General features: G+C 33.0%; 2 protein-coding genes across 2 annotated transcripts; both read left to right on the top strand.

Moving 5' to 3' along the window:
• Nucleotides 1–11,802: 11,802 nt before the first annotated feature.
• LOC112756381 (dephospho-CoA kinase) lies at nt 11,803–15,132 on the top strand. The gene is made up of 4 exons (XM_025804964.3): nt 11,803–12,173; nt 13,580–14,011; nt 14,116–14,261; nt 14,548–15,132. Exons 2-4 carry the CDS (start codon nt 13,904–13,906, stop codon nt 14,984–14,986), a joined length of 693 nt encoding a protein of 230 aa, XP_025660749.1. The 5' UTR covers nt 11,803–12,173; nt 13,580–13,903; the 3' UTR covers nt 14,987–15,132.
• A 1,039-nt stretch (nt 15,133–16,171) lies between these two features.
• On the top strand, nt 16,172–19,420 carry LOC112756380 (uncharacterized). Its single transcript, XM_025804963.3, has 4 exons — nt 16,172–16,311; nt 17,887–17,988; nt 18,096–18,171; nt 18,288–19,420. Exons 2-4 carry the CDS (start codon nt 17,917–17,919, stop codon nt 19,106–19,108), a joined length of 969 nt encoding a protein of 322 aa, XP_025660748.1. The 5' UTR covers nt 16,172–16,311; nt 17,887–17,916; the 3' UTR covers nt 19,109–19,420.
• Nucleotides 19,421–22,335: the final 2,915 nt, after the last annotated feature.

Raw genomic sequence — 22,335 nt, forward strand, 5'->3', positions numbered from 1 at the left:
TTGTTCAAAGTGTGGGTGTATGCTCAAGGTTTCAATCTCACCCAAAAGAATCCCATCTTTCAGCCGTTAAGCGCATCATTAGATACATTAAGGGAACTAGTGATTATGGCTTGTGGTATCCAAAATCTGATGATTTTTATGTAGTAGGATTTTGTGATGCAGATTATGCGGGAGATATGGTGGATAGACGAAGCACATCCGGCATGTGTTGCTTCCTTGGAAGCTCACTCAACATGTGGTCAAGCAAAAAACAAGCCACATTGGCTCTATCCACAGCTGAAGCTGAATATATTTTTTGCATCTGCATGTTGTTCACAACTAATTTAGTTAAAAACGTAGTTGGAAGATTACAAATTAAAGATCAATAGTATACCCTTATATTGTGATAATATGAGTGCTATAAACATTTCAAAAAATCCTGTTCTGCACTCAAGAACCAAGCACATTGAGATCAAATATCATTTATTAGGGAACATGTACAAAAGGATACTATTGATATTCAATTTGTAAAATCTGAAGATCAACTTGCTGACATTTTTACAAACCCCTCTGTGAAGACAAATTCTGCACTTTGAGAAAAAGTTTGGGAATGATTGATTTAAGTTCTATTGATAACTTGTGAAATTTTTGATTCTGCTCAGTTTTATCTCGTAGAAAAGCAGGAGATAAAATCAGGGTGTGTTGGAAGAGCTATGTTTAAGGGGGAGACTGCGCAGAAATTAATTCTTTTGGGCCCCACCAAACTGCATTGACCCCACTCTGACCGTTTTGTTAGTTTCTTTTTGTAAATCACAATCTCCTTTTGTTGTCTCATCAAATCTTGTTGAAAGAGGATGTTGTCAAATCAAATCTTTTTTCTTTTCTCTAATCCCTTGATTCTAGAAAACCACTTTTCAGTTTATTTCAAATAAAAGGAAACTCCCTTGGTTAATAACCACTCATTAATAATCATTAAACTCCCTCCAATTCTCTCTCCACTCCACATTTAATACGTCCCTAACCCTCCCTCATCCCTCACTCAATTTGGTTCTCTTCAACTCTTCCTCTCCCACTTCTCCATTTTCTTTATCATGAAAAAAAAACCGCCCCTAAAAAAAGTGAAAGAATCCTCTTCTCTCAAAAACCTTCCACACCTCAAACTCACACCCACATACATATCCATTCTACCTCTTCATCTTCTCCCTCAACACTATCCAAACACACATACACCATGAGGAGGAAAGTAATAGCAACGAAGACATCTTCAAGGAAAAAGAAGGAGAAGGTTCCCGTGACTGAAGAAGAAGAATCACACACTTCACATCTTCCATCACCGCCGCAATCACCACCAAAGAAGACCACACCCGAACGTAGTACTCAGAAGACAAAAGGGTTCGTTTTGCAAAACACGAGGGAGCCAGCAAACTTGGAGTCATTGGATTTCAAAAACAAGTTCCACAAATTACATTCTCACTTTGATTCGGCCAGGTTCAATTCATATGCCTCCTATGAGTTTCACAAAGAGGTTTTGGAAAAACGCCACCTTTGTGCCACCTATCTAGTCAATCTCGACTCACTCACAAACAAAGGTATCAACGTTGCTCCTCTGTTTGAACTTCTTCAATGGACACAACTGCTTCATATTCAGAAATCGGTCTACCCCGGTTTGGTACGTGAGTTCTATGCCAACATGCAGCTGATTGATGGCACCATCTACTCCTATGTCAAGAAGGTTTACATAACTCTGAACACTGAGGTAATTGGAACTGTCCTAGGCTATACAGATGCAGGGCCAAGAGCTTATATGACTGAGAAGTGGGACTCCCAGGTTGGTGGTCACATACAAAATCGTCCTGCAACATATTTGTGAAAATTTATCTGGCTTGGACGGCACAATTCCGACCCACAAAGCCCTCAGCCCTACGAACTCTCTGCTCCACAGGATCATCACTCACATCCTGACCCCTCAAAATGGTTCCCATAACAGAGTAACCTTTTCTGACTCTTTCATACTTTTTGTTCTTGTTACATCTACTTCTATATCATTTGGTTACCTTATGATCAGACACATGTGGGAATCAGTTAAGAGCACCAAAAAGGTAAATCTGCCTTATGGCATGTTTTTAACAAGTATCTTTGAATATTTTAAAATTGATCTCCTAAATGAAGCTGTAGAAAATAAGGTATCTATGATCAAAGGAGGAGGAACCATGAAGGGAACCAAAGGGAAGAAATCTGTAGCCTCGGATAGTGACTTTGAGAGTCGGCCTGAGTTCTCCAAGACAACCGAATCAATCAAAGAAATCCCCACTGATTCACTAACATGTCGGAGCTAATGGTACAATCCTATAAGGCAGCCCGCAAGCAAGCCTTTGAACATGAGAGGACGTGGATCAGGTGCAAGGATAGGGTGAGTCTGATGTTACAAAGCTTTGAGGAGGAGTTGGGCGCTGCTAGTGAAGAAGAGGCTGATGAATTTGAATTCCACCTATCTGATGATTAATTACTATTTTTTTTCTGTTTGTTGATATTTGGCTTGTTCCGGCTCAATCTGATACTGTAGTATTTTATTTTGGTACTATAGACATGTGTCACTGTGAAACACTCTTGACACTTTGGGTATATTTTGTATATTCTGTTTTCTATGTCATCTTTTGCAGGTGCCCCTTGATGCCAAAAAGGGGAGAAATGCTGGAAAATTGAAATTAACATAACAGAGGATGAAATTCTTTTGTGGATTCATGATCTCCCTTGTTTCAATATCTTGTTGTGATGATATGTTTGATGTTGATAATGCATATGTTCTATCTTGATTGCTGTTGCTTGATGTTTGTAATTTATTTGATTTATCTTGGTAAAATATTTGTTTGTGATGCATTTGACTTACCTTGATAAAATGTTTGTTGTTTTGAATTTATTTTTAGCAGTTCCTTTAAGCTGTGATATAAAAATAAAGTTTGATAGTTACTATGGTTTGAAATGATCATACTTGATCAGAAATATTTTTCTTGCTATGATTAATTTGTTCTGATTTGTTAATTAGGAAATATTTTCAAAATAGCTTGAAAAGCAGCTTCAGGAAAACATCAATTTTTGTTTGTACCCAATTGTTTTGTATGAGTTTGAACAGAAAATTAATTTATGATAACAAATGAGTTTTGTTTATCAATCCAATTCTACTCATAAATCAAGCATTCAATAATTTCAAAATTAATATATTGAATAACATAGTTGCCTCAAGCTTGATTTTAAAGTTACAAGTATAAAGCTTCCCTTGGTAAAATAGCATATATTAAGGGGGAGCCTTGTAACATTTGGAAAGGGAAGAAATACTAATCTATAAAGGGAGTATTCTATACTCTAATCTTTAATTTTTTTCTATTTTAATTTTAATAATGTTTGTCATCAAGAGGGAGATTGATGAGTTTGGAAAACTCTAAATTTAATTTGATGATGAACAAACATTATTAACTTAATTAAAATACAAAATTGTTAATTTGATTTTAATTCACATGTATTGATTGATAATTTTGTTGGTGCAGATTTTGCATATGGACCGAATAGAGAAGAAAAATGTTGCAATCCCAATTATATTGAAAATACATTCAACATTGATACAAAATTATTTTGATCCTTATGGCTGAATTTTTGTTTTATTATTTGGGTCAGAATTTGTGATACAAGTCCAATTGAAATTCTTGCTCCAAGACCATTAAAGTTGGTCCGAAATCAAAAGGAATTGGGCCAGATTGGATTATTATTGCTACTAGCCCAATTATAATCTTTGTTAAATGATCCAATGCTTGGTCTGAATCTAATTGAGAAAGAAAGCAAATGTGTTGTTTCAATGCTTCCAACGGATCCCATTTCTTATTTTGGGATGGATTTCAAAATTTAATTTGCTAGCATTGGAAACATAAATGAGAGAGAAAGTGATTTGATGGCTTTAATGTAGCTTACACGCTACTACACAAAAGCATGGGGAGTTAATCTTAATTAATTTATTTGTGATAACACTCATTACTCATAGCTTTGTCTTTTCTCTCTTCTCTCTCTACTCTTTCTTCTTCAAGTTTCGGTCACTTCAACAGAAATTATGGAAGCCATCAGAAGCTACCAACAAGAAGAAGAAGAAGCTAGTAACAAGACCATCACAATGATGGCAAGAAAAAGAAAACAAAAAGTATGTTGTGGCTAAGATTCTCATCACTTGTGGTAAGATTTGGTGAAGAGATCTTGGCTTCTCCATACCAAAAATGGTTGAAGAAGATTTCGGTCAGAGAAGAAGATCCTTGGAGGGATGGCTTGTCTCTGATCTTGCTCAACTACCACAGGAGGTAGCTACAGTGGCTACGTGATAAAAGAGGCAGAGATTGGAGCAGATGAAGCTATCATCATCATGAAGCATCAAGGGCCAGAAGTTCATCTTGGAGAGCAATGCAAGATGAAGGGCTCAGATTAATGAAGATTGGTGACCAAGGAAGGACTAGAGGTAATTGCATGTTGGGTTTTGCATGGGTTATCTCTTCTCTCTTTCTGGCCGAACCGGTTTGCTTGAAGAAGAAGAAAATTAGCTTGATTTGTTTAGTTTCAACTGTGGAGGCTTCTCCCTATAAGTAAGGGTAAACAACCAGGGTTTGAAGCAAGGAGTGAGAGTGCAAAGCACAGAGTTCTCAGAGCTACCTAAGCTAACAGAATTTCTTCTCCTTAAATATTCTTTATTTTGTATTTTTCTGTTTAATTTTGTCTGTCTTGAGTCTCATGAAAAAAAGGCAAACAGTGAGGTTTGTATGAAAAAGCCATAGAGCGGAAAAAGGCAGAGAGTGCAAAATTAAAAGAAAAAGCCATAGATGTCCATAGAGGTCCTTTGTACATCTGTGTTGTATTTCATGATTCTGTGAGAATCCCCTTGCAAGTTGGATTAGCACTTAGCAGTTGAAAATCTTGGCAATAACCAAGTCAAGTTCAGGATTGGGATTTTAGATTCTGGACTTATCCCGAATAGGAAGGGTAGTTCCTAGGGAGATTTGGTGTTTGTAATCAAAGATGATTATAGTAAAATTCTATCATTGTTGTGACGGAGACTGGATGTAGGCTGCACTGCACTTAGCAGTTGAACTAGGATATATCTGGGTGTAATTTTCTCTCTCTTCTACTCCATTTCTGTTTCTGCTGCACAGGAGATAAAATTGAAAAATATCTCGTGCTGGGTCACGAGATAAAAAGAAAAGTCTCGTGGTTGGGTACGAGACAAAAATAAAAAAAGTCTCCAGAAGTTGTTTTAAAGACCAGCAAGTGTTACCAAGCAAAGAGGGGCTAAGATTCAACCCTCCTTCTCTTAGCCACTGAAACCATCAAACTTTTTATAATAAACAAATTAAAAATATGTAAACAATAATGTATTAAAGAGTTATATCTAAAAGAATATTTTAATTATATATTTATTAATTTTTTATTTCAAATAATTACAAAATTTAAATTGATTTCTTTAATTATTCTAAATAATTTTTTAATTTTGAATAAAGAAATACAATTAAAAATATTTTTTTAATATAAAAAATTTAATATAATAATTCATACTCAATAAATATTTTTGGATTCTTATTTTTAAGATTTTTAAAGTTTAAACAATACATAACCAAACTAATTAATTTAAAATATAAAATAGCAATAATACCAAATAAAATAAATAATTAAAAGTAAAAAAAAATTTAAAATCATATACATCTGCAGAAAATTAACACACACCTGCAGAAAATGTAACGGCATACACATCTGCAGACAAGGTAACCACTAAGATGGTGAATTTTCACCATGAGCTTCCATCTATGCTGCAGGATTGACACCATTAGCTTCCTCCTCTGCTGCAATTTCAGGATCTCTATTACTGGTTGTTGCGATTTGATCTAAATTTTAAAATTCTAAAGATATGATAACTAATTTAAATCAGATTTGATCTTATTAGATTAGATCATATTTGATTTAAATTTAAAAATTCCTAAATACTACTAAGCAAATCAAAAGTAAATCAAATCTTCCAACAAACTCTAACAACGAAACAAACCAAAATAAATGCCTAAAAATTCGAAAATTAATAATAAATTATGCCTCCCATTAAATTTGAAAAGCATTATTGGGCTTCTTGCTGTCTTGACTTAGCCCAATGGGCCTTATGAATTGTTGTCCTTTCAGCACCACTATTTTTGAGACAGACTCTTGGTCTTCTAGATGTCCAAGACTGGCATGGCACAATTCTTCTAGAATTCAGATCTTTGAATATGACAAGATTATCATTCCGTCCCTTAGCTCTAAGATGACGAAAATGTCCTCCTAACCACATATCATCTGGCGACTACAGGACTGGTGTTGTGGGCAACGAAGGGGTTGCCAGAGCTGGGTTGGCATGACTGGTTGCAACTAGGGGACTGGTGGCGACGAGGTGGGTAAAAGTGCTGGGGTTGGTGGTGAGGGTGCGGGGGTTGGCAGATATCACTGGTAAGGATCGACGGGTGAGTGGTGGTGGAATGGAGGCAGTGGGGTTGGCGGTGGAAGTGGCTTCGGCACTGGGGTGGGGCTGGGTGGTGGGGATGATTCAGCCTGTAAAGTGGTGAGGGTGGCAGGGGCGGTGGGGTGGGTGGCAAGTGGTGAGGATCGACTGCGGGCGAGGAGGGGGTGAGGGGGCGGGGGTTGGCAGATATTACTGGTAAGGATCGACTGCGGGCGAGTGGTGGTGGAATGGAGGCGGTGGGGTTGTTGGCGGTGATGGGGTGGAAGTGGCTTCGGCAGTGGGGGTGGGGCTGGGTGGTGGGGATGATTCAGCCTGTAAAGTGGTAGGGTGGCAGGGGCGGTGGGGTGAGGGCTGGGTGGTGGGGATAATTCAGCCTGTAAAGTGGTGGGGATGGCAGGGGGTGGTGGGGGTGGTAGTGATGGGGTGGAAGTGGCTTCGGCGGTGGTGATGGCATCGGCGGAAATGGCAGCGATGACGGCGGTTGTGACGACTTCGGCGGCGAAAATGATGGTAGCAGCGGAAATGACGGCGGCGGCGGAGGTGCTGGCGGCAATGGCGGCGGCGGCGGGGCTGGGGTGGCGGTGATAGGGTGGATGTGGCTTCGGCGGTGGTGATGGCGTCGTCGGCGATGGCAGCGATGACGGCAGTGGTGACGGCTTCGGCGACAATAATGACGGCAGCAGCAATAATGACGGTGGCGATGGAGGGGCTGGCGGCAATGGCGGCGGCGGAGGTACTGGTAGCGGTGGCAGTGTCGGGGATGGCGTCGGGGATGGCGGTGCTGGAGGCTACGGTGCTGGTGGCAGTGGCGGCGTCGGGGCTGGCGTCAGCGGCGGCGGTGCTGGAGGCTGCGGTGCTGGCGGCGGTAGTGGAAGCGGCGGTAGAGGTAGGGCTGGGTAGTGGGGATGATTCAGCCTATAAAAAAAATAAAGTGGAAAAAAAATATTGGATCAGCTAAGGGTCCAATTCTAAAATAAAGAGAAAATCAATTATTGTAGATTATGTGCCTTTTTGGATTTTTTATCTTTTTTGTTAAATTTAAAAGTATTAAGAGAATCTGACCCAAAAAAAATATTTTTATTATTCTTCTAATAAAATTAAATTTTGTCTTAAAATTTACAAAAAATAATTTCTGTTAAAAAAATATTATAAATTTTTTAAATATACTCATCACTCTTTTCAAATTATATTTTGCACTATAATCAATACTAAAAATATTTTTTTTAATAAAAAATTATAAATTTCTAAACAACATTAATACTTTCTAAACTTCTAAATTTTTAAAGTAATAACTTACTTTTTTTTTTTTTATCAGCCATGAAGAGAGGAGTGAAATCAAAGTGTGGTGGTATTGTAAGAGTTAAAAGGAAGAAGAGAAAAATAAACTCTGAGAAACAATGAAAAATGAAGAGAGAAGAATTCATTTTATAAGGTAAACTATGAGAAACAATGAAAAAATGAAGAGAGGAGAGTTCTTTTTATAAGGTAATTTTACAATGCATTGAGGAAGAGTATTGGTCTTTCTGGAGGGGTGATACGCTAAGGAGTGTCTTTTGTGAATATGTGAGTGTGAGTGTAGTATTTGTGCATGTAGCATTGTGTGAGTGTCCTTTGTGCAGCATGCATCGTTGGTAGCTAATAAAGCTAATACGTACCGGTGAAGGACAATCTTTAAATTTTTTGTTTTTTTTCCAAGTAATATATTAAATTTAAAGTCATCTTTTTTAATGACTTTTTTAAATAAAAATAAATATACAACTAGTATAAAAATAAAAAAGAATATTTAATTATTTGGACAATGTATTAGTATTCAGTTTTGACAAATATCATTTACTGATCTTTAGTCATATTAAAAAATATATTGTAAGTGTAGAAAAATATATATATTGATATTATTTAAATAAAAAATATTAAAGGATCAACAAAATTTATTATTTTTTATTATCAATTAACTATTAATATTTAAAAGTATAGGTTAAAATATATTATTCGATTATTAAACTAAAGAAATTTAGTTAATGGCTAAAAATAATAACAAAAAATAATAAATTCTGATGATTTTCTATTATTTTTTAATAATTATTTCTATATTTTTAAAATAACTATCAATTATATATATGTGTGTATCCACCAAAAAGAACAAATGCTATGATATTTCGGTTTAATTAACAAGTATAGGTTATTATATGCTATTAGAAAATGATAATAATAATAATAATAATAATAATAATAATAATAAATTTTTTTTATCATCCTATTTATTTGGAATAAAAAATTAAGTACAAAATATTTTTTTAAAGATGACATCCTATTTAATATTATTCGATTTCTTATACATATACAAGTTAAAGCAAAGAAGATAAATATTATAACGAAAATTTTCTCATTAATAAGAAAATTGAGTTTATTTTGAGATTATTGCTAACTAATATCATATATATTTTTATTAGTAACTACATAAAACTAGCTAGTCTATGATTTCAATTTTCTTATTTTTGCTATATAATTTTATATTTTTGATGTATAAAAAATTAAAGTTACTTATATTTACAGTAAACTTTATGTTTAATTCTTCAATTATTTAATATATACATGATGAATAATTGGCTAGTGTTGATTTAAAAGCAAAAGCAAAAAAAATATCGACCACCTAATATATATATATATATAAAGATGTTTGGAATATTAGGATTATACTCATAATGTATTGACTTTTTTCTTAAAAAAATATAAAACATTTAGCATGTTTGTCCTATCGAGTGAGTGGTGGCGTTGAGGAGTAGTGATTCGCCGGACCACCGTCCTTTTGAAGGACAACGTTTTACTTTTTGTTTTTTTCTCTTTTGGCCTTTTTTAAAAATAAATAACTATAAATAATAACTTTTCATTTATATGATTTTTTGTACAAGTTATTGTTAAATAAGATTTATACTTTATAACATTTAATTTAGATATTTTATTTTTTTAAATAAACTTATGACATATTATAGAATCTAAAAAAAAATTCTAAAGAAAAATAAGTGAAATAATATTTAGTTGATAAAATCAAAATTATAAATAATCATGTCATGTTATTTTTTATGAAAGAAAAAATAAAAAACATAATAAATCAAATTGAATAATTTTATTTGAGTTGAAAAAGTGAATTATGATAACATAATATTGTCATGTTTGTAATACTAGGTATTAATTATCTATAAATTTAATAATTAATGCTAATGCATAGATAATTTTAAAATATATCATTTTAATTTTTTTATTTGTGTCAATTACATGAATTATAACTTCTGTTATGTAAGAAAAAATAGATATAACACATATACAGATATATAATATGTGTTGTTCTTTTTATTTATTTATTAGGACTTAAATATATTGATTATAATATAGTTATGAATTAAAGTGACATTATTTAAATTTAAAATTGATATTTCAATAAAGATTTTTATTTTAACCCATTCAAAAAGTTATGCATAATATGTAACAATTTTAAATTAAACCATTAGGTATAATTTTAAAAGATAAATGATACTATAATTTCTATTTTTGATAATAATGTCATTTCATATATAATTTACATTGTATATTTGCATGAATTCATAAAAAAAGAGCAATCATATCAAAATAAAAATAATGATATTTATTCTTTAATTTTAACAGATAATCAAATATTTATATATTATTTTATTTTAGAAAAGATAAAGAACAAGATCAATTCAAAATAAATAAACAATTGTTAATTAATATGTTATTGAAACAATAGTTCATCATTAATTATATATTTAAATTATTTTTTAATTAATAAAATAAAAAATAATCCATAATTATTAAAAAATACTAATATCAAAATTATGTTTAGGGCAATTTACCCAAATAAATAAATTGAGTGAATCCTTTACCTAAATGCACGAAATGAAAACTTGTTACGCGCATGTGCATTTTTATTATTATGTAAACCGTGGTAGCCAACCACGGTTTCTAATTTCTACCTAAACCGTTGCTACCAGGGACGGATTATGGTTGGAACACATTAGGCATAAACCGTGGTAGCCTCCCACGGTTTATGAAGAGAATTCATTGATCATAAACCCTCCTAGCTTCCCACGGTTTATGAAAAGAATGGCTTCAACTTAAACCCCCTAGCTTCCCAAGGTTTACATATTAGGTAGTATAAATACATAAACAAACATATAAAAGTGATTCAATTAAACATATAAAATAAATGGACTTACTCAGATGAATTTAGTACACTAAACAAACATGTCGACATTCATTGACTTAACCAACCTTACATTACTCAAATTAAGAGTGCCTAATACAACTTAAACAACAACGACGACCCAATAAACCAGTGACGGAGTTTAGTTCAGACAAGGGGGGCCATGGCCCCCCAAACTTTTTATAAAAAATTTAGTATTATTTTTTCAAAAGATAAAAAATAATTCAATTGATTTAAATACTTTACTATGACTTAAAGTATCTAATAAGTTCAATAAACAACACTCTCTCTATCTTTAAGTTCAAATATAAAAAATTAGATATTTTTTATTTATTTAATTTAATATTATTTTATATTTTACTATTTATTTAATTTAATTTTTTATATGATAAAAAATAATAGAATATTCAATAAATATTAATATTATTGTATTTGTATAAATTGATAAAAAAATTTAATAAATATTATAAATTTTAAAAGTGTACTAAATTTAATAAATTTAATAAATTTAGTACACTAAACAAACATATTAAATTTTTTAGTACACTTTTAAAATTTAAATACTTTACTATGACTTAAAGTATTTAATAAGTTCAATAAACAACACTCTCTCTATCTTTAAGTTCAAATATAAAAAATTATATATTTTTTATTTATTTAATTTAATATTATTTTATATTTTATTATTTATTTAATTTAATTTTTTATATGATAAAAATAATAGAATATTCAATAAGTATTAATATTATTGTTCAATAAAAAATTTAATATGTTTGTTTAGTGTACTAAATTCATCTAAGTAAGTCCATTTATTTTATATGTTTAATTGAATCACTCTTATATGTTTGTTTATGTATTTATACTACCTAGCATGTAAACCTTGAGAACCTAGGGGGTTTACGTTGAAGCCATTCTCTTCATAAACCGTGGGAGGCTACCACGGTTTATGCGTAATGTGTTCCAACCATAATCCGTTCCTGGTAGCAACAGTTTACGTAGAAATTAGAAACCGTGATTGACTACTAAAAATGCGCATGCACGTAACAAGTTTCTATTTTGTGTATTTAAGTAAAGGATTCACTCAATTTATTTATTTGGGTAAATTGCCCTTGTGTTTATTATAAAAATATACAAAAATAGAATTTTTTTTTATGTTCTCCATCAGTCATCTAGCTTTCCTCGTGCTCCAAATCTTCAACCCCTGTTCGCTGTCACCGATCGCGGTTGCTTCCTCAAGCTCGGCGTCCGTCGTCTTTGTCTGCTCAGCCGCGCTTCCGTCGCCGTTTGTTTGCCGTTCACGTTCGCGTTCTTCGCCATTCGCGTTCGCTCGGCGTTCACCGTTGGCGTTCACTCGCTGTTCACCGTTCGAGTTCGCGTTCGTCTGGAAGCCACGTTGCTCTGCTTCAAACTCTGCCACCAACCCGCACGCTCCACTCAGCCATCGAACTGCTCTCTTTTGTCCCCGCCGTGAGTTCCCTAAACCCGCCACCAGATAATACACTCACACAACACCAATACTCTTCTTCAAACTCTGCAACTTCTGATTTCTATTACAATAAGTAATTATTTGATTTGGTAGTGGTTTGGATTTTTTCATAGACTAAATTAAGTTACAATAGTTATGTTCTCTTCTTTATCACATTGAAATTAAGCTTTGAATTCTCTTATTTCGTTTTAATTTTACCGCACTCAACATGTTTGATGAAATGCTTTAACTATATTTCTGGTTGGTTTTATAATTTCTAGCTTTAGAAACTTAGTAAGTTGATTGCATGTGAAATTAGAATAATTGGATCATAGTAATTAGGAAATTTTAGCTGTACAAATAGCATCTTTGCAGAAAACATGTTAGCATGATGATTCCACTTGCATTAATGTTCTTCTGGTAAATTTTTTAACTGTTATTGTGAACTTGTTAATTTGCTAATGGTTCTTGTGTTCTTCTGTTATTTTTATTTTTTTATATTTTGTTTTGTTGTGATTTTCTGTTCTTGAATTTGTTAAGTTGATTTGCTAAATTGTTGGGCTGCTGTTGTTTTAATTTGTCAAATTGTTTGGTTGCTGCGACTTAATTTGTTGGATTTTCTATTTAGGTCTTGTTCTTGTTTGTTTGCTAAATTGTTGTTGTGTATTTATTATTTATTTGCTGGATATTGGTGATCATTGTCTTTGAGATTATTTATTATGCAGGTTTAGTGTCATCACTGTTTTGGAATGTTTTATAATATACTAATATTTGTTGCTGTTTTGTAATTGCTGGTTGCAGGTTTAGTGTAATTATTGGTTAATGTTTTGGTTTAGTGTTCTCTCTTTTCCAGATTTCCCTTCTCCCTGTATTTCTGCATGTTGCTGAATTGGTAATCAATAAATTTGCCTTTTTGCTGTAACTCGAGACTTTACTAGGATTTGTTAAATGGGAGCTACTCAAATGAAGATGCAAAAAACATCTTTTTATGAAGATGCTTTGTATAAAAGTGTGATTTATTGATTTGGCCACACTTCAAATAAAAACAACACTTTTATAACATATCAAAATCTAACCCTACACTCCATCATCTAAGGGTCAAAAAGAAAAATCATCACATGAAGACAATTATAATATCTTCATGGGAGTACCCACCTTGTTAAATTTGTTGCTGTAACTTGCATTTGTTGCTGAATTTGTTGCTTCCCAGTCACAGAATCAGAACAGAATGCTCAGTCAGTGTTTGATTGATCGGCTTTGCTCACTGATTGTATTTGATGATAAATTTTAAATTGATATTATTTTATTCTAAAACAGTTTTTTCGGTTGAACCACTGGTTAGACCGATTAGACCAATAAACCAGTAAATCAGTAACTAAAGCGATTTAATGACCGGTTCGGTTTTCAGAACCTTAGACTCCTAACAGCGAAGCTCCGACGGACAAAGTCATCATCGCCGGCTCAGTTGGTCGCATTCGTCGCAACGGATCGGTGAAGCTGCTCTAACTTCATCTGAAACAGATGCAGATTTGAAGCACAGAACCAGGTCGCGAGGATATGGACTAGCAGAAGCAAAGCAGCGACTTGAAGCCGCAAGGAGAAGAGGCGAAATTCGGGTCAGATATGCGGGTTGGACGTGTACGGTTCGGATAAAATCAGTTCAATTCTATTCCACTCGTACATTCCAAACACCCTGAGAGGAATTGAATTAAATTGAATATCATCAAGGGAAATGAGGATAGTTGGGTTGACCGGCGGAATCGCATCTGGGAAGAGCACCGTTTCCAATCTCTTCAAGTCCCATGGGGTTCCTGTTGTTGACGCTGATGTCGTCGCTCGTGTATGTTATTTTCTTCTTCTTCTAGTGCTGTGTGTGTTTTTGTTGGGGTTTTGCTTTTGAACTGGATATAATTCTCAAGCGCAGTGAATGTTTGGAATTGGCAGGATGCTTTGAAGAAAGGTAGCGGTGGATGGAAAAAAGTTGTTGCAGCTTTTGGGGAGGAAATCCTCCTTGAAAATGGAGAAGTCAATAGACCCATGCTTGGCCAGATTGTTTTCTCCGATCCTGATAAGCGCCAATTTCTCAATCGGTTATCAAATCTTACTCTTTTTCTCTTCATTTACATGAAATTTGTTAACAATTTTACATATGTGGATTGCTCAAAGCTACTTCTTTTAGTATTTATTTCTACGTGCTCTTATCCTAGATTTTTGGTCAATTCTCTGTCTACGGTTAGAGTAGGCTAAAGTTGAAGACTTAATAATTCTTAACCCGTAGCTAGTATTTTTAATTCAATCATTCCTAAAATGCATCATTTTTGGAATTAGATTGTTGATTTTTTTTTTTTTTGAATTTTCGTTGTGATCATGTTTTAGATTACTGGCTCCCCATATATCTTCTGGAATCTTTTGGGAAGTGGTGAAGCTTTGGCTTAAGGGGTATAAGGTTATTGTTCTTGATGTCCCATTGTTGTTTGAGGCTAAGATGGACAAGTTCACAAAGCCAATTATAGTTGTGTGGGTTGATCCTGAAACACAGATAAAGAGACTCATGGGGAGAGACAAATCAAGTGAGGAGGATGCTGGGAACAGGATCAATGCTCAAATGCCACTTGATGTGAAGAGGAATAAAGCAGATATAGTGATAGATAACACTGGATCACTTGATGACTTGAATGAACAGTTTCAGAAGGTTCTGATTGAAGTGTCAAAACCCTTGACATGGACTCAGTATTGGCTTTCAAGGAATGGAGCCTTGATCATACTTGCTTCACTCACTTCGGGTGTTGTTTTGTGTATAAAAGCACTTTCATAGTCACTTGTGTTCTTCGGAAGGTTAAATTTGAATTTGTAATTTTTAGCATTTTAAAAGATGAATTTGTGTTCTAATTCATAATTATGATGAGGTTGACCAGTGTTTTAACATTGATATTAATGAGAAGGTAGATCTTGGATGTGAAATATGAAAATTCATAATTGAAGCCATTGTTACCTTTTGCTAAAGCCTGCCTGAACCACTAGCTTACAGAAAGTGGAAGATAACTACGTTTCCATTAAGATATCATCGTGTGTTGATATAGATGTTTTTGTTCTCATGTTTAATTTTATGGCTATACTAAACTATTTTGCCAAAAGACTGCATATCCCCTAATATTATATTTCAAATGATTATTAGTTTTAAGTGGAGTCCTACACATTAGTGATGATCCATTGCTCTTTTTGCTAGATACACTAGTAATAGTTTTTTGCAAATTTAACTTTCACTTTTTTATTTATCTTTGGCAACCGTGCATAAACCAGCTAGCTAGCTTCTGGCATGAATAGGTTACTTAATTTTTCCTATATGCCAATATGGCATGGGAGATATCATTTCATATTGTTCATTCTTTTTGCCCTTAAAGGAGTTGATGTAGATTGGACCCACATTCTTCACCATCAAACTTCATGTCTTATACTGTTTGGCACAGCATAGATCTAAGGCATCTGTTCTAATCTTAAGCTTAAAACTGACTAACTTGGAGTGGAATCTTCTAGAGATGCCAGATATTCTTGTATCTAACTAACAATTGACATACTGCTCAATACATATAACTAATTACCTGACATGATATTAAGTGTTAGTGAATGGTATATCAATTGTTTGTTAACTTTCTCTACTTTCCCTAAACTTTCTCTACTTGGGATATTTTTTCTTGATAGGGATAAAATTTTACTCATAACATCCGTTTATGGTGTGCTGAAGTGAAACCTATCTGTTGTGGTCCATTGGTTATACTTTTTTTTTTGTTTGGAAATTAGAGAACTAACTTCTTTTGGTCTAGTAGATATAAGATTAAAAGCAAATCCCTCTACTGTCTTGGCTACTTGAATATTAGAACACACTCTTTTGCTAACCTTACAATAGTGAGTAGTTTACTAGTTTGTTGCAGTTGCTGTAGTTTGTGATTATGTTTTATAAATTGTTTACTCAATATACTTGATGACCTAGTCAGAGCCAACTGTTTTGCAGAGTTGCAGAGTTGTCAAAGTCTTTCCACTTGCATATTGTTTTGTTTTGCAGAAAATGGTGAAAAGATAATTAATTAAACAAAAAATGTAGAGGAAATGAAAAATCAAGCATGTCTTGCCAAAATATGAGAGGTGAATATAGCTCACATCTTCTTACACTCTGAGAAAATCATTTGCCTTCTTTGTCTGACTGATATGAAGAAAGGGTTAGTTCTCATTGTACAGAATGTTGCATCACATAAATTTAAGATGTACAACGTAATATCAACTTATATTTTATTTACGGATTTAGTTAATAATTGCATTTAGAACACCCTTTTATATTGAAAAATAAAAATTTTCAGGATATGAATTAACAAAATCCTCCTTTAGAGTTCACGCATTCTAAACTATTAATGTTTAGGATGGAAATGTACAGATAGTCAAGGCTGACTCTCTGGGAAATTGGGACCATTCTACTGGTTGAAGATTGGCTCACTTATTGTTTGTGAAAATTGTGCTTTTTTTTTTGTTGAAATGTTGTAAAGAGATAGGATCATGATAGCATGGATTGGTTGTGTGATAAATGGCCCCTGAAAATCTGCACTGAAAGTACTACAACTTATTGGTTCATCAGAATTTATTTAAAAAATCTATAAACATTAGTTGGGGACATCATTCATGATTCATCGAAAGGCTGCCCCTTCATAAATACCTCATATTTAAAATATGCATCTATCGGTTATTAACCCCTCACTACTCATCACTCAAGTACCACTGTAAAACTGTAAACTACCAACAAGAATATGAGCATGCTATAAAGAAAGCTGTACCATTTTGTCATGGATTCCCTCCAATCTTCAATGGCTTTGATCATTATAACACATGTTGTATCAAGATATTTGCATATCCACCATCATTATATTCATTTATCCTTTTCATAAGATTATTATTAGTATATATGCTGATAAAAAAAGCCTATGACAAAAGTATCTAATGATAACTCCTTCAGCATTTATATATTGTTATTATATTATGTCACAGATTTGATTCATAAAATTAAAGCCCACCTGATTAGCAAATACTTGTAACCTGAGTTATTAGGGTAGCATCATGAATTTATGGTTGATGGGCCCTAATAATCATATGATATCATATAGGGGTTGTATTCAGTGGAAGCTCTGCAATCCTAGTCAGAAAAAAATGAGTGGTGATGAAGGCCTTAAAACCATCTGATATGACAGATAATAAGATTTCACAAAAGTTTTCATTTTATGCAAAGGAACTCTCTATGCTACTCCACAATCACATATACCTGTTTTTGACATTCTAAGAAAACTTGAAAACATGAAAACAGAATCACATATTTTAAAGTGATCATGATTAATTACCTTAATCCTATCAGAAAGATCTTTATCATTCTTTATGTAATTATATAGTAGATTCAACCTCTCTGATAGCAGTATATGTATATTACTTTAACCATGCACATGGCTTGGCACATGCTACCCCAACTAAAATATAAGCTCATGGTCACGTGAGTGAATCACGTGAGCTTGCTTATGTGTCATGAGGATGCTGCTGAATGCTTAATGGAATGTGTGACGTGGCATCCACACCTAATGAGTGATATGATTTCTTATTTTCTTATATGGTGCCATCTATTATTTTTCTCTTATTTAACTCCACTCTTACTCAATATCTTCCTTGCTCTTCTTGGTTCCTTAGCTTGGTTTCCACTCCAACCAGAACTCTCAAATGGAAGCAGCTAAGCCACCATCTGAAGAAAAAACTCATCATCCTGCAGCTGGAGAAATTCTCAAGTACCAGGTATATACACTATATATATATATATATCTCAAGTTCATGTTCACGTTTTCAATTTGCATGTGTAATACATGCAGTAATATTCAATCATTTTGGCTCTATTTGTTCAGAGATGGGTTCTGAGAGTCTTCATCCACTGTGATGGCTGCAAAAAGAAGGTTAAGAAAGTTCTCCAGGGAATTGATGGTATCCATTATTTTTTATTCTCTTTGTTCATGCAAGTCTTGGTTGATGATGATATTCATTATAATAACAACAACAACAACAACAACAACTAACTATTCATATATATTATTAATTAGGAGTTTATACAACTGAGGTTGATTCTAGGGAGCACAAGGTTATAGTAACCGGTAACGTGGAGGCTGATACTCTGATCAAGAGGCTTCTAAAAACAGGTAAATATGCAGAACTTTTGCCAGAAAAACAGCCACCACCTGCTGAGAAGAACCATAACAAAAAGAAGTCTGGGAAAACCAAGGGGGGTGGTGGTGGTGGTGAAGGCGATGATGTTAACAATGATGAGAAGAAGAATAATGAACCGGCTGGCGGGGATGTTGGTTCCAAAGAGGGTAGTGCTGATGGTGATGAAGGTTCAGACAAAGATGATGAATGTGATGAGGAAGAGGGTGCTACAGCTACTGCTGGTGGTGAAGGTGGTAATAAAAAGAAGAAAAAGAAAAAGAAGAAGAAGAGCAACACCAATAATGGTGATGGTTCTGCTGCTCCTCCCGGAGGAGAAGCAAATAGTAAAGTTGATGATGGTGGTGATGCAAAATCACCAGCAGCAGCAGAAGTTGTTTCTGCAAAATCAGTTGCATCTTCTTTGCCTCATCAACAACCAGTAATTCAAAATGCATATCCATATCCATATCCTCCACCACCACAAATGTACTATTCACCACCTTCTCTACCACCAACACCAGCATATGGATTAAGCTATAACACAGCTTATCCTCTATCAAGTGCTTCATACTATGTTGGGTCTCCTATCATGCCCATGCATCATGCATATGCTACTACATACCCTCACCTCCCACCACCACCACCCTCTCATCCTATCAGCCACTATGTTGATGATGATCATCAGGATCAATATCAAGGTGGATGCTCCATCATGTGACAAGATATATTACTTAATTAGTGGGGGATGGATCTGAATATGTTGTTCTAGTTACTAGTTAGTGTAATAATTTTTATTTTTAGTGCTGAATACCCTGAGGAATGGAAGAAGTTGGGGGGTTAAATTTTGTAATATTCTCTACCAGAGTAGAAATTAACTAGATGGGTAAAAACAAAGTTTTCTAGTTATTGAGTCGACACCATTACATGACATGAAAAACTGTAAGTCGACTTAATGTACAACATAAAATTGAGTATAAATGAATATAAATAACACTTTGTCAAAATAAGAGGAGGCTTTGACAAAATCAAATTGTTGTTTTGTTCAACTTAGTAGCTAATTTTACGGCTTGAAACTGTGACTTTGAGGTCTAAAAGAAGAGGAAAGTCATGCTAAAAGCATAGCTTTTGGGTTTGATGAAGGGAAGGCCAATGCAATAGCTTTAATTTGCCATTCTATTATGTAGGACATGAAATCTTCCTTTCCCTTCTCTATCTTATGTGTAAAGTATTTTTTTTTTTTTTTTTGTGTACTAACTTGTCTTTTTCTTTTCCTCTCTTCCCATCTTGATTGCTAGTTAGTAGTTACAAGCTGGCAACTACTATAACTGATTTTTGCTTATTTTCTCATGCATGTGAGTTTACTTGCTTGCTATGTAAAGTAACTTGGGATCTTTAGTCTTTACCCTTGCAAGTTATTGAAGAGTGAACAGTGTGTATATAATTACTTGCTATGGAAAATGCATGATCGTCTCTTGGAAAGTGATCATGCTATGTATCTCTTTTGATTAAATAATTTGCTCTTTTATGTCATAGAAAGCTTGTTTTGTTGTAGTTGTTGCTAGCTATGCCTACTACCTTTTATTTCATAGGGACCAATATCATGCTTCAATTGCTTCAATTAATTACTAGCTTTTCTTTTAATTTTCCTTTTCTTTTTGCTACTAGCTTATTAGGCAAAAACCCATGTTTTTTGTATTTCATGTGTACGTGTGCAGACTTTATTTTCGTGGGAGAGAGTGAGAGACCACAAATTCAGAATCGGTACCATCAATTTGCAAATTAAATAAATGAAAATTACCATCAATTTGCGTATTAAATAAAATAAAAATTACGTTAAGGTAGGCCATTTCATTAAGTGAGATGGAAACAAGAAGTTAAGAGAAGTGGAACTTTTATGATTGCGCTTATCCTCACTTTACAAACCCAACTGGATATTCATAGTAAGTATTTTCATACATGATGCTTAAAAAATGTTATTTCAATTTAAGGGTTGCAAAATTTGCCGGATTTAAATCTCATAATATACAGTGAATCATTGGTCAACAATAAACTCTTAATCAGAGTTATAATCCGTAATAAATTAGTTCTTAATTTATTAGATTGAAAAATACCATAAACAATAAAAATAGTTTATAAATATTAAATTATTTAATATTCTCCGCTGTTAGTAGATTTTAGAAGACGAGGAGGCAAAACTAAAAAATAACGTTTAATTAGGGGATTAAAACTAAGTCTGAGAGTGAAAAATTAAAATTTAGTATTGTATTTGATAGTCAGAAATTAAATTTAAAATAATATTTTTATCAAAAAAAATTTATAACTTTTCAAATTTTAAATTTATTTTTTAATTTCTAAATACAATACAAAAATTTAATTCAATCACTCGATCTTTATTTCTCAATTTCTCTGTCTCTCAGTCTATCTTTAAAAGATTGTGTGCATCAGTGCATGCAATATCATTATTAGATGTAATATCATTTTCCGTTTCTAGTTTTGTGTATAGTGATATTTAGTCAGCATGTCACGATATCTTCAGCATTAAGCAATAAGCATTTAAAATGAATGTCCAAAAACAGTTAATTATCCTTATATAAGTTATAAAGTTTTATTTGGCAAGTTGGATCCCCACAAATTTCCTTCTTATCTTCCCAAAAAGTTCTAGAAAGCCCCATGGAGTGATGGGGTTAATGAAAGACTTAATTGGATCAAATAAAGAAAGATTTAATTGGATACAATAATCATTATAATATCAATAATGTTAGGGAATCAAGTTCAGCAAAAAATCAGTTAAATATTTTTGGATAAATTTAAAATTTTTATATAATGATACTTATATTAGGTATTATGATATTTTTTTTTTATAAATTAGATGATTTTAAATCTGTTTTTTGATTTATTATGTTTTAGACATTTGAAGAAAGAAAAAAAGTGAAAAGACATTTAATAATACAATAATACATCTCCTCTTAATTTAAATATGATGAAATATTTAATAATCAATATTTTAAATCATAAATAAATAAAACTAATTATTATATTTATAATTAATTAAGTTCTATTTTGATTGATTTAGAATGGATTCATATACTTTTTCTTATAATATAGAATCAATAATGAGTGGGTTAAATTTGTTTGGATTGAATATATCATAATATCATTAAATCAAAAATTATTCTTTTTATATGTAGACTTACGATATGGACTGTGTATGATTTCTTGGTCCCTCTTGCCAGACAATAATGATTTATTTCGAATCTATGGAATGCCCCATTTTCATCCTCTCCAAAATCTCCATTCAGCTTTATCTTCAATCATGGAGGATTTACTTTGCAGCATTTCAAAGTTTCAAGAATTAAAATGAAAAAAAAAAAAATATAACATTATTGATGATTAGATTGGATGTTTTCTCGTGTAAAGAAAAATGAAAGGTCTTAATCATATATTTGCTTTTTATTTTAAAAACTCAAATTTATTTGTTACTATATATAATAATGAAACCAAAGAATTATCATCTAGATGCTCCTATATGCAATGCTGAAATCATTATGACTTCTTAATTACTACTATTTAGTTTGGTTTTTTTACGGTTCTCCCGTTATGAAGATTGAAGAGTGAATATTTGATACTAATAATTTAAAAATGACTTGGATATTTTTGTTAATTTTTTTATAAGGTTAATTGGTTCTAAAGATTTTTCTTTTAAATGAACCTATAATTAGGGCTGGAAGTGAGTCAAGCCAGCTCATGAGCCAGCTCGAGCTCGACTCGTTAATAGCTCGATAAGCTAAGCTCGTGAGCTGGTGAGCCAAGCTTGAGCCTGAAATTGAGCTCATAAATTAAATGAGCCGAGCTTGAACTTGGATAAGCTCAGCTCATTAGCTCGTGAGATGACTCGATTATATATATATATATATATATATATATATATATATATATATAACAATC

This window comes from Arachis hypogaea, chromosome 16 (assembly GCF_003086295.3).
Source record: "Arachis hypogaea cultivar Tifrunner chromosome 16, arahy.Tifrunner.gnm2.J5K5, whole genome shotgun sequence".
NCBI lineage: Eukaryota > Viridiplantae > Streptophyta > Magnoliopsida > Fabales > Fabaceae > Arachis > Arachis hypogaea.